This window comes from Urocitellus parryii, chromosome 7, assembly GCF_045843805.1.
Source record: "Urocitellus parryii isolate mUroPar1 chromosome 7, mUroPar1.hap1, whole genome shotgun sequence".
NCBI lineage: Eukaryota > Metazoa > Chordata > Mammalia > Rodentia > Sciuridae > Urocitellus > Urocitellus parryii.
In genome coordinates this window covers 179401091-179413188 of record NC_135537.1, presented here as the reverse complement: position 1 = coordinate 179413188, position 12098 = coordinate 179401091, and the positions used below count along the sequence as shown (strand labels likewise).

Sequence of the window (12098 nt, the reverse complement as noted above, 5' to 3'; positions counted from 1 at the left end):
ATTACTCGTGTCATGTTCTTTCTTAAAAAATGATTAATAGCAGCAACATTCCGTGAGTGGGCTGTCGCCCACGGATGAGTGGCCCCTCCCACCCAGAGACCAGGGTATGAGAAGGCTGTTTAGGGGAGGGAGTCTCATGGGTGACCGCTCAGGGCAGTTCTTCCTTTTCTGTGCCACAGTGTTTTCTTATGGCACACGGAAGCCATCCCTTGGACCCTCTGGGACTGTTCAGGATAGCCCTTCAGTAGTTTAGCTCCAAGAAAACCCTTTTAGCCAGATATTTAGTGAAATAAAAAAACAAAACTTGAGGCTTTGGCAATGGAAAATCAGGAAGGAGAAATTATGCGGGGAGGGGTCCAAGATGGCTCATCTGATTGGATGAGAAAACACACTGCAGTTTCCCAGCAGAAGATTCTGGTGACTTTAGGGCTTTGGGCAGGGTCAGGGGTGGGGATAAGGTAGAAGGGAAGTGCCTTGCCCCCAGGTGTGGTTCTTCACACAGAGGTGAGGCTCTGGGTTATGAAGACTTTGGTTCCTTCCATGTCCATGCCTTGACTTAGGGCTGCTGGTCTAGCACAGGGAGATCTGAGGAGCTTCCGGTTTGGTGAATGCAATGGAGGTACTGAGAAGGTGGTGTGCTGGAGAGGGCCGGAGGCCCGCACCCTACTCATCTCTTCCATTTTCTGACCCTGAGTTGTATCCTAATAGACTAGTCATAGTAAGTAAATTGCTTTCCTGAGTTCTGTGACTCTTCTAGCATATGATAAAAAATGAGCCATGGGCCTGGGGAACCCCCTCACTTTATAGCTAGTGGGTCAGATACATGGATGGTCCCAACATATGACAGGTTGATGATTGGTCATCTTATGGGAGTGAATCCATGCTTACCCTGAGGGGTTGGTGCTAACTCTGGGCAGTTAATGCTGAATTATCGGACACCTTGCTGGTGCTAGAGAATTGGTTGACATGGGGGTAAAAAAACACAGCAATATATATTTGGTGTTGGAAATGTTTAGGATAAAAATGTCTTCAGACTCATCAGTGTAAAGAGTATGCATAAAGGGATGGAGTTAATCCAGTTGTGAGGGAAATAAAAAACTGTGGGTGCAAAAGGAGCAGTAAGTAGGTCAGGAGAATAGGACTTCTGCCCCTGTAGCCACTACATCCAGACTGGGGACCAGGGAGGTGGGGCTGACAGGTCAGGAGGAGTGGGGTAGCAGGGGAAAGACAGGCCATTCCAGGAAACACAGGGAGAAAAGGCAAGATGCTGGGTAAGTAGAATGGAGTCACAGAGCAAAATGAGGAGACCCCAGAAAGGGGTGTGTTCTGGAGACGAGCATGGCTTTGCACCCCGAGGTCTGGGTTTTGCATGGAGCAGTTTTGTAGTATTAAGGTCCTGTAGGATCAGTTCTTAGAAGCTGTCAAATGTCGGGAGAAATAAGTTTGGGCTTGATCTGGTAGGAACAACAATTCTGAACAGGGAAATTTATTGAAAATCACAACATCCTTCACCTTCCATCTGTGGTCAACCAACGTGAAAGAGCACATGTTCATCAGAGAGGATTTTTAAAAATCCATTCCTCCCTGTATTAATGTTTTGAAACAACGCAAGTTTATTACCTTATACTTCTGGAGGTGGAGTCTGAAATGACCCTGCTGGGCTGAAACCAAGGTGTCGCCAGGACCCGTGCCTGTTGGAGGTTCCAGGGAGACTGTTCCTTTGCCCATTCGTTCCTGCTTCCTCCACAGGCCACCATCTTCCTCGGCCTGTGCACAGGCGTTGCTCTGACCCTGGCCCTCCCATCTCCCTCTTTAACTCTGAACCCTTTGATTACACCGGGCCCATCCAGATAACCCATGGTTAATTCTCCTGCCTCAAGCCACCTGTGATACATGGCTGGAGCATAGTTAATCGTCCAGGCCCTGAAACAGAAGATCTGGGTTTAATTCAGTCCCTTACCTACCAGCTTCGCCATTTGCAGTATGTTAGCTGGTCTCTCTGCATCTGGCTTTATCATTATAAAATGAGTGTAATAATGGTACCTCGCTTATACTATTTGCAAAAATGTGATAGAGAGCCAAACACTCAAGATTCCTAAGCAAAGTCTGCAGGCGAAGAAAATCATCCTTACCAAGCAGACCTCTGAGGGCACGGTGACACTGAATGTGCGCCAGCTCATCTGGCATATTTAAATATTTAATATGGGCTTGGGATGTGGCTCAAATGGTAGCGCGCTTGCCTGGCATGCAGCGTGCAGCCCAGGTTCGATCCTCAGCACCACATACAAAAATGTTGTGTCTGCCAAAAACTAAAAAATAAATATTAAAAATATTCTCTCTCTTTAAAATAAAATATATTTAAAAAAATATTTAATATAAACAGACATAAATAAGCATGTCCCCATCGGGCCATTCACTTTCTCTAGTATCAGGGGTTATGCTGACCCAGAAAGGAATGAAAGGGATGCTTGTTTAGGAAAAAAAAACTCACTGTAAACCAACACACGGCCCTGCATCCTGCAAAACAATGGGATGGGCCTAAATGTTCCCTAAGTCAAAAGGGTTTGCTGATGCCAAGGTGATGTCTTTCAGTTACGCACGCTCTGGCTGCAAAGCATGCCCTGCAGAATCCCACAGGCACAGAGTCTACCTGCGGGAGCAATGCCAGCCCTGGCACCCTTGCCGGCTCCCTCCCACAGCACCATTGTTTGCACAGACGACTTGCCCACATGCCAACTGAAAATGTTGGCTATGCTCCTTTTTCATTGAATTAGTTCATCTGGTTGTGAACAGCACCCTACCCACCCCCTGCAAAAGAGAGGCACAGTCTCCTCAGTCTACAATGAGTCATCAAGACTTGGTTTTCAGTTCATGTGACAATTATTCCAGAGGATCCCTTTCAAAACATAAAACTGAAAGAACCAAACCAACAAAAAAGAAGTCGAGCAGGCTTAGGATGTAAACAAAAAATAGGGAAGAGTGGGGCTACCTGACAGCGACTGAAGGAGAGAAGAAAGGTCTACGAGCTGAAATGAAGCGAAAATGGGACGCACCAGGAGCCTCCTGGGCGACCTTCCTCCAGCTGCAACCAGCTCTTCCTGCCCATCAGCTCTCAGTTCACAGCATCAGGGCAGAGCTCCTTTGACAAGACCAGGAGACCTTTCAGCCTTCATCGAGGTTTGGAAAACAATCATTACCAGATGCCACAGAGGTGCTCAAAGCACATCCTGCTGCTGTCCAGAGCCACTGGAACATTCTAGTTTGTTGGCCTCAGATGACACCAATAAACTTTCTAGAACTGGGCTGGGGATGGAGCTCAGGGGTAGAGCACCCACCCTGGGTTCCTAGCCCCTCAGAAACAAACAAAAAAATATTTCTTAAGAGAGAAGAGGGTTGTCTATTTTACAAGCTGGAAACCAAAGCAAAGGAATACAAACAAGCCACAGTAGTTATGTGACATTTGAATGAGACATTGACTTTTGAAAATTTTCTTATCAGTATCCATCTTCATTTCACTTTTAGATAAACAGCAAAGGCCCTCAGTAGGACATTTACCCCTACTATGTGGACAGAATGATCCCATTTGCCCAAGGCTTCTATTTTCTTGGAGGATCAAAAGTAACACTACTGGACACTTAGCCATACTACAAAGAATTTTTTTTCAGTTCCACAGTAAATCTAATTTGAGAAAATAAAGGATACACATGTTCCATTGCCAATCACTCAAATCCTTGATGTTTGTTCCAAGGAGGAGTACCTACAAACAGGTTTTAGATTCTGTGGTTCCCCAAAATGGAGTCTTATCAGTTAAAGTCAATGGTCAGACCCTAAGGACTATAGCCCTAAAGGAAATGGCCAGCAAAAATGAACCCGGAGGGGCTGGAGATACAGCTCAGTTGGTAGAGGGCTTGCCTCGCATGCACAAGGCCCTGGGTTCAATCCCCAACACCGCCAAAAAAACCCAAAAAACAACAAACAACAAAAAACCAGCACCACAGGATGGTTGGAAGGCACATGCCAACCCTTGTGGAAGCCTCCTACCTGAGCCTGCTTATCACTGTACAGAGGAGGACCAGACTGCTCTCCTTCCCAGCTGGCCCTTAGCTGGCCTCTGAGCGTGTCCAGTTCCCAGAACAGTGGGAATAGAGTGGCTTCTGCCACAGAGACCTGCTTTCCTTCTGGGAGTGTGGAATTTGGGCAGAAGCCGTACAGGCTTCCCATGTGACCAGACCTCAGTGAAAACATCAGTGCTGTAGGATCACCATGCTCACTGCTGTCTTCACAGCCGGAGGACAAGCAGGCCAGCATGCTCCCAGGATGGACAGCCCAAGAAAGCCCACACGAGGCTCCTCCAGAGGTTCCCCAGGACCTGGCTGTGTATCCCAGCCATGTCACTATAATAAACCTTAAGCCACGATTACAACTACATGCCCAGGGCTGTTCAGGGATGGTCCTCAGGTCTCCGAGACACAACACTCACGTAACTTTCCAAAATATTTTAAATTGGTAAGATACAAAATTCGACTACCAGGGGCCTCACCTAAGTGGAGCCAGTATTTCTTTTTATGACTTATTTCACTTCACATAATACCCCAAAGCCTATCTATGGCACATGACAGAAGTTCCTTTTTAAGGATGACCTTGTAATGTGGATCTAGAACAAAAGATGATGGGTGAAGACTTGGGCCCCCAAGGCAGCAATGTCCAGGGGTTGGGTTTTTGGGATGATTGGATCACGTAGATTATAACCTCATCAGTGAATTAACCCATCTGATGGTTTAATAACTGGAATGGACTACTGCAAAGTGGGGAAGCGAGGCAGCAGGAGCAGGGGTGGAGGAAGTGGTCACCAAGGCAGTACCTTTGGGGACTACATCTTGTCCCCTGACCCTTCCTCACAGTTTCACAGCTGCCAGGAGCTGAGTGGATTTCCTCAGTTGAACCCTCGGGTCATGACATTTCTGCTCTGGAGGCAGCCAACCTTGGATGGAAACCACAGGCCAAAAGAAATCTTTCCTCTCTAAGTTGTTTGTCAGGTAATTTCGTCACAGTTGCAAAAAAGCTAACACAGATGAATGACATCTGCTTGTCTGCACATATCACACACCTTTACCTCTCATCTGCTGGTGGGGACTCGGATGTTTTAACTATTAATTGGAACTTGTTTTTGAGAACTTACAGACTCCCCCTATAGATTTACAGTGGGTGGGTCAACAAATACATCAGGAAAGAAAACCTGTATATGAAAAGCCAGAGTCCATGTTTAAAGGTTTTCAAGTTTCTGGGTGTGGAAAATTCTGGAGGGCAGCGGGGGCGGGGGGGGGGGCATCTTCAAACTCTGAGAAAAACATTCATGGTTCAATAACAGTTTTAAGCTGGGGGCATAACAGTGTGTAACGCACATGCTTAGCATGCAGGAGGCTCTGGGTTACCCCTCTAACAGCAAAATGTAAATAATTAAACAAATAAAAGTCGCTCCAGGTCTGAGCCAAATGTCAGCATATGGGACATGAATCTGTAGTAACAGCAGCACACCCATATACACACCCCCATGCAAGGCAAAGCTAAAGCATGGAGATAAAATCATTGACAGAATATATAAGACAAGCACTTAAAAAATTAAACTCTTTATTTCATTGTCACATTTCATTTGTAAATAACTAATGCTGAGAATTTAAAAGATGGCCTTCGTGTTATTAGGTCATCTAAAGAGTCCCCAATTTATTCACACTATAGATACACAAAACTGAGTAAAAACAAAACAACCCTCATCCCCCCCCCCAAAAAAAAAAATAACAGGAGTACAGAACTTAAAGTGAGCAGCACAGCACACAGCAGGGAGCAGCCGGGGAAGTGGGCACTCACTTCACTTCTGGGGCAACCAACACTAGGGACCCTACAAGTGGTGAGGCACGGCTTCCCTGGGTTCAACAAGCTGCTCACAGAGCCTGCTCCCTGCTCTCCGCCAGCACAGCCTTGCAATTCCACTAGGAGCCAACAGGGCAAGAGCCTGGGAGAGGAGGGGCTTGAGAATGCCCCTACATGAAAGGCTCCTGTGACCAGCAGCCTGGCCCCAACAACCCAGCCCCTGCACTCAGCTCTGTGTAACCCTCTCCCCTTGGGCCTGGGAACCTGCCAAAGGAATGTAGGAGACAGAGCTAGGGAGGAGGGCGAGACTTCCGCCTTGCTCCCTCTGGCTCTGGTCTTCTGTAGCAAGGGTGACTGTCATATGGTGAGCTGCCCCAAGGACAGCTCCACAGAAGGAAGATGGTCTCAGCCAACAGACACATGAAACCAGAGACCTCGGTCCAGGAGGTGGTGAAGAACTGACTCCTGCTGGCCTGCCTGAGCCAGCTGGGCACCTCCCCCAGGGGCCAGGCAGCTTCCAGACTTCCATGGCAAGGGAACCAGGGACCTGCTCAGAACCCTCAGACTCACAAACCGTGGGATAATAGGTGTGTGTTACTGTAGGCGCCGAATTTTTGGGGTAATTTATTATATTGCATTAGAAAACTAAAATAATACTGAGCTTAGAAAGAAAACAGATCGTTTGTCTTAAGTCTGAAAGAAACAGCATTGACAACACAGTTTTTCCACAGGGTCAACTAAACCAAGGGAGAGTAGGTCAACTACAAGAAGAGCAGCCTCACAACCTGGAGCCCAAGAGCTAGCGCTCCACCAGGAGACTTCTCCCAGAAGTTCACCTAATTGCAGGGTCTCCGACTCCCTGCTGCTGTCACCAAACACGTGGAACTTCTTCAGATTTTTCAAACCAACAATAAAATTTCTAAATTTCTGGCAGGTTTAAAAAAAAATAATGGAAACAAGGTATTGTGAGCTGGGGATGTGGCTCAAGTGGTAGCACGCTCGCCTGGCATGTGTGCGGCCCAGGTTCGATTCTCAGCACCACATACAAACAAAGATGTTGTGTCTGCCGAGAACTGAAAAATAAATATTAAAAAAATTCTCTCTCTCCCTCTCTCTTTAAAAAAAAAAAAAAAAAGGACAGAGAATATTAAAAAAAAAAAAAGAAAACAAGGTATTGTTTGTCCTCTGGGCTGGATTCACTTGTCGTACAGCTCTTCATTGGTACAGGTAAGCATCACACTGAACGCGAGCTCTCCCATCTCCAGGAAGTCTCCAGAACAGGCAAGGGCACAGACAGAAGGCACTGAGTGGCTGCCAGCCAGAGAAGGGAAGTGCCTGACAGGTGGGGGGCTTCTTTTTGGGGTGAGGAAAATGTTCTCGATAATGGTGATGGTTACCAAATACACTTTTTAAAAAAGCACATTAAATTGCACATTTTAAAATGATGAATTTTATCATTTCTGAATTACATCTCAATTATAAAAATTTTAAGCGAGTTCTTATAGAGGAAAGTTAACATTTCCACTTAAACATTTTCCTATATAGTTACATTCCACTCCCAGACTGAATGGCATCTGCTATAAGATCACACTTAAGTGACAACATCCTGCCCCCCGGCTCAGACCTCCCTCTAGTTTTTCTTTCTTTCTTGCATTGTATCTTTCAGGAAAATTACTAGCAAAAGTCCTCCCCTAGTAAATGTGTTTACTCTTCTAAACATGGTTTTGTTTGCTGTGATGTTATATTCTTGTTTAAAGACTTGAGATAATTTTTCCTCATTTTATACTTAATTGGCCACTCCTTGGTATGAACTATGAGGTAAGAAAATCTATCAAAGAAACGAGGAAAAACCTTTTCAAAGTTAGACTAAATGTCAGCACATCGCTATTTGAATGTCATTCCAGATACACATGTGGAGAGGCATATGCTTCTGTTACTATGTAGTAAAACACACTCCAGACCCAGCAAGAATCCTTACACGACATATGGCCTGGAATTCTCGAGGCAGAAGAATACATTCACACTCTATAATGTGATTGTAAGGAGCTTGAGATAGATAAACGGAAAGCAGTATCGCTGAACAATTATAACCGATAGATTTCCCTTATTACACTGGTTTTAAATAACTAATATCTGTAAACTTTAATCCAGCTCTGGCTGATTCAAGTCTGAACTCTTTGATTCTCCACACTCAACATCATTCACTGTACTATGAGGACAACAGAAGTCACTTCAACTGTGCTCTGGAGCACCAGCTGTGCAGCCTCCCACGGGTACCTCATCAGATACTTCGGTAGTCAGAGCCCCGGGCCACAATGGCAGCAGCGTCCCATTCCACAGTGAAGAATGAAATAGTTCCAAAAAACCCAAATACCACCATGACCAGGAGCTGCCAGTGAAGGAGAAGGTAGTTGCTGTAGAAAAAGGCCACAGCCGCACAGATGGACTACGAGAAAAACAAGACAAATTACACAGGCATACAGAGGCCTGCCCAGCCTCACAATCAGCCCCACCCTGCAGACCCAAGGGATGTCTGTGACTGGCAGATCTTGCCCTCCTTCTCGCAGTTTCTAACTCACCCCCGGCCCCCCGAGAGTGGGTCACATCACGGGAAGCTGTCTCTGCTGTTAAAACAGCTCTGTGCAGAGTAAAAAGGACCCTGTCTGCAAGGTGTCCAAGGTGTGCAAGTGAGGTTCTGGCTCCAGGGATGGGAACCTCCAATCCAAGCAGTAAACCAGAACATGAAATCTCTTGGCCAGTCAGGGAGTCGTGCTGCTCACTGCTTCCCACTTCCACGCAAATCCTTTTAAAGGATATCCACGGTTTTCACTTAAAAACCACAAGCTAGTAACCACAGCAAACCAGGGGAAGCTTAAAGGAAAAGGGCCAAGGGGTTACCTGAACAAACTTAAAGATGGCAAAGGCCGGTGCACTGTCTTCAGAATAGAGAAAGCCTAAGATGCTAAGCAGCTGGGTGTTGAAGCAGCTGTCCCCAAGACCCAAAAGAAAACTGCAGAGAATGGCAACTTCTTTGCTGAAAAAAATAAATTTAGTATAAGTAGTATCAACATTGCTAAAGCCACTTAAATTCTAAAAGCAACCCACCCAAAAAAGCATTTAATCTTCAAGTTTTAAAAACACAGAAACAAGAATGAAAAATATCAGAACTTATAAGGTCTCTTTCTCTCTCTCTCTCTCTTTTTTTTTTTTTTTTTTTTTGCAGTAATAGGGATGGAACCCAGGGCCTCACACATACTAGGCAAACCTCTACCATGAGCGGCACACCAGCCCCTATGTTAGAATTTATACAGTAAGAAGTTATTTCCCCCCCCCCTTTTTTTTTTTGGAGAGAGAGAGAGAATTTTAATATTTATTTTTTAGTTTTCGGCGGACACAACATCTTTGTTTGTATGTGGTGCTGAGGATCGAACCCTGGCCGCACACATGCCAGGCGAGTGCGCTACCGCTGAGCCACATCTCCAGCCCCTACAGTAAGAAGTTATGCTCAAACTTGCATCCCTTCACATTCTAGCAAACCTGGTTCTATTACTGATTTAGAAAGGAAATACTTTTTTTAGGCTAGGCTCCCTTTGGATTTGGGGATCTAGACATCAATAACTGCATTTATAACGAATTAAGAGCTGAATGCAGTGACTGGAAGTCAGTTCAGTGGTAGGGCACTTGCCTTGCACAGACCAGGCCTTGCAAGGGAAAAACAAAAAAGAGTTGAAGTGCAGGCCACGGATAACCTCAAAACTGTCACAGATCACTCTGAAAAACACGATAGCCCACCCAGCTCATAGACTCCCTCACTGCTCTTTATTTTTCCTCCAGGCCCTAACTTTGAGGTATTTCACTGCTCAAAATGCAGAGATAAAATTCAGATCAGACATTTCTATGCTCCCTCACAGATAAAGAAGATTTATTGGGGGGTAAAGGTTAAAAGCAACCATTGCAAAAATAACTTATGATCCTCTATGGATTCCTACTCAAACTCATTCTGGCCATGGCAGCTGACCTCACAAAGATAACAAGTTCTGAAGAGGGCTAAGTGTCCGTTTCAAGTGTCTATCCATCCCTTCCCTCCCACTGCCCTCAAATCACCAAGCAATAGTAGTTACATACCTGGACCTGATGTAAGCATTGCTGTTTGTTCCCTCCACAGGGGCAATTGGGGCGTCTCCAGGCATGTTTAGAAATATTAAATAAAAAGCTATAAAGTGCACCAGGATGCCCAAAAGCACAACTGGATTTCTACCAAAACGATTATTCTTGCTCAGCAGGCCAAAGAGGCTTCCACCTACAAATTAAGGTGGCAGAAATGTTACTGACATTACCAACACATCAAGTGACTAGTCGTGTCAGAATCCAGAAGCCATGGAATACATGTTCTCAAATGTCCAGTGTCTTCCCCCAAACCCAACCCTTCAGCACCTGCAGGCAAAGAGGACTACCAAACACCAACTACCAAAACAAAATAGCTGCTAGAGAGGATTTTGAATACAGATTCCTAATACAAAGAAATGGTAAATATTTGAGGTGATGTATATGTCAGCTACCCTGACCTGAACACAGCTAGAAGCAGCAAATGAATCACTGCTTTGAACTCCACAGCCTTGGACAGCTAGGTGGACCTTTTGGGTCTCTCAGTAAAATGGTGCTGACAGACACACCCACTTGCAGGTGGTTGCTGTTACTGGGGCAGAGTCCATGCCTGGAGTGGAATTTGTGGGTTCTACAGCTTTGAATTCAGATGCCCACTACTCTGGGGTGAAAGAGATACCTGTGTGCCTAACTAGCCTTGTGGCACCAGCTGCCTGAGGAAGAATTACTGCGCCAGTGGTTTTCCACAATCAGGCCAGCTTCCCTACACCTCTCCTCTGAAGACCCTTCCTCACAAAAAACTCCTCTGGTGTGTTTCACTATAAATAAAGAATTCGTGAGCTTTTCCCCTTTGTTAGGATCAGTCCCATCAGGTCTTTTCCACCCATTAAGTCCCTGCTTTCAATAAAAATATTTTCTGTCTTTTGCTTTATTTCTTGGTATTACTTTTCAGCCTTTCATTTCCAGCTGGTGCACACCTCTGAGGGTTACTACTCTCTCCCCATACAGGCCGCAGGTGACAAAACACTACACATTGCACACATGTAATGAAGTGTTCAATACCCAGTACCAAAAAACCAGCACTATACCTCAGGAGACTTATCAGTGCACTAGACTCCTGGAAAGTCCAGAAATAGGATCAGTCACAAACAAAATCCCCATCTGTGACGAAGCATATGTCAGATCGCTGGACAAGGCCAGTGCTCTTAATACATGGCACCGTAGCCATCTGGAAAAAAATAAAGATGCCCAAGAACAAATCCCAAATAAATCGGAGATCTAAATCTAAAAACTAAAGGGTGGATGGGCCTTGTGCGTCTCTAGAAGGCCAGTCGCGGGACAAACCCCGCACCACCCGGCAGCACTCCCCCTGAGAACGCACAGCCTCCGTGACCATGAGGAGGCCTGCGATGCACACAGAAGACCACAGCATCCTCAGAAAGGAGAAATGCCTCAACATGTCAGCATGGTAAGACAAACATGGTCCCGGTTAGCAGAAGACACAAAAGCCCAACACAAACCCTAATCCTGGGCTAACCTACGCAAGGAAGGGAAATGCTCTGCGGGACAGCCCTGCCTCAGACCCCACAACTCCATGCTGCCCCTCTGGCTCCACTGGCCTTTCTGGCCCTCTTCCCTCTGAGCCACTCTTCTGCAGTTCCCTTGGACTTCAGAAACAGGTCTGGCTGATGAGCATCTTCATGACAAGAGGCGGAAACCATCCCCAAACAGCTGAGAGCCTCTCAGAACAGATCACCCCTCAATGACATCACCCCCCAAGTGGCAGCAAGCCAAAGCCGCCCCCCCTGGCAGGTATAACCTTCTCACAATGTGAGTCAAACCACCCACTCACGCACTGGCTGAAGACATTCCCAGAGCCTCAAAGAACCCGTCCTGAGATATTGGTCAACCAGACCTCGCCTGGCTCCATGATCTACTTTGACAGCTACACAATCTTCCAGCCCTTGCCTTGCTCTCTGCTGTATAAAACCACAAAGTTCCTGTAAGTCCTTTGAGGACAGGTCTTTGGTGTCTGTACCCTACCTCTGCTCTTCCTGGTGTGGCCATGTTGACTGAAAACTCTTTTCCTGCCCCTTACCACTGTTGCTCATCTCTTTGACTGGCAT

General features: G+C 46.0%; 1 protein-coding gene across 1 annotated transcript in view; it reads right to left on the bottom strand.

Moving 5' to 3' along the window:
* Positions 1–5611: 5611 nt before the first annotated feature.
* Positions 5612–12098, bottom strand: part of Mfsd11 (major facilitator superfamily domain containing 11) — a 30234-nt gene continuing 23747 nt past the window's right edge. The window contains exons 11-13 of the mRNA XM_026404846.2: positions 9994–10168; positions 8767–8902; positions 5612–8314 (exon numbers count right to left, since the gene is read on the bottom strand). Of these exons, the coding sequence (XP_026260631.1) occupies positions 8150–8314; positions 8767–8902; positions 9994–10168 (476 nt within the window). The 3' untranslated portion in view covers positions 5612–8149. The remainder of the gene's footprint in view (positions 8315–8766; positions 8903–9993; positions 10169–12098) is intronic.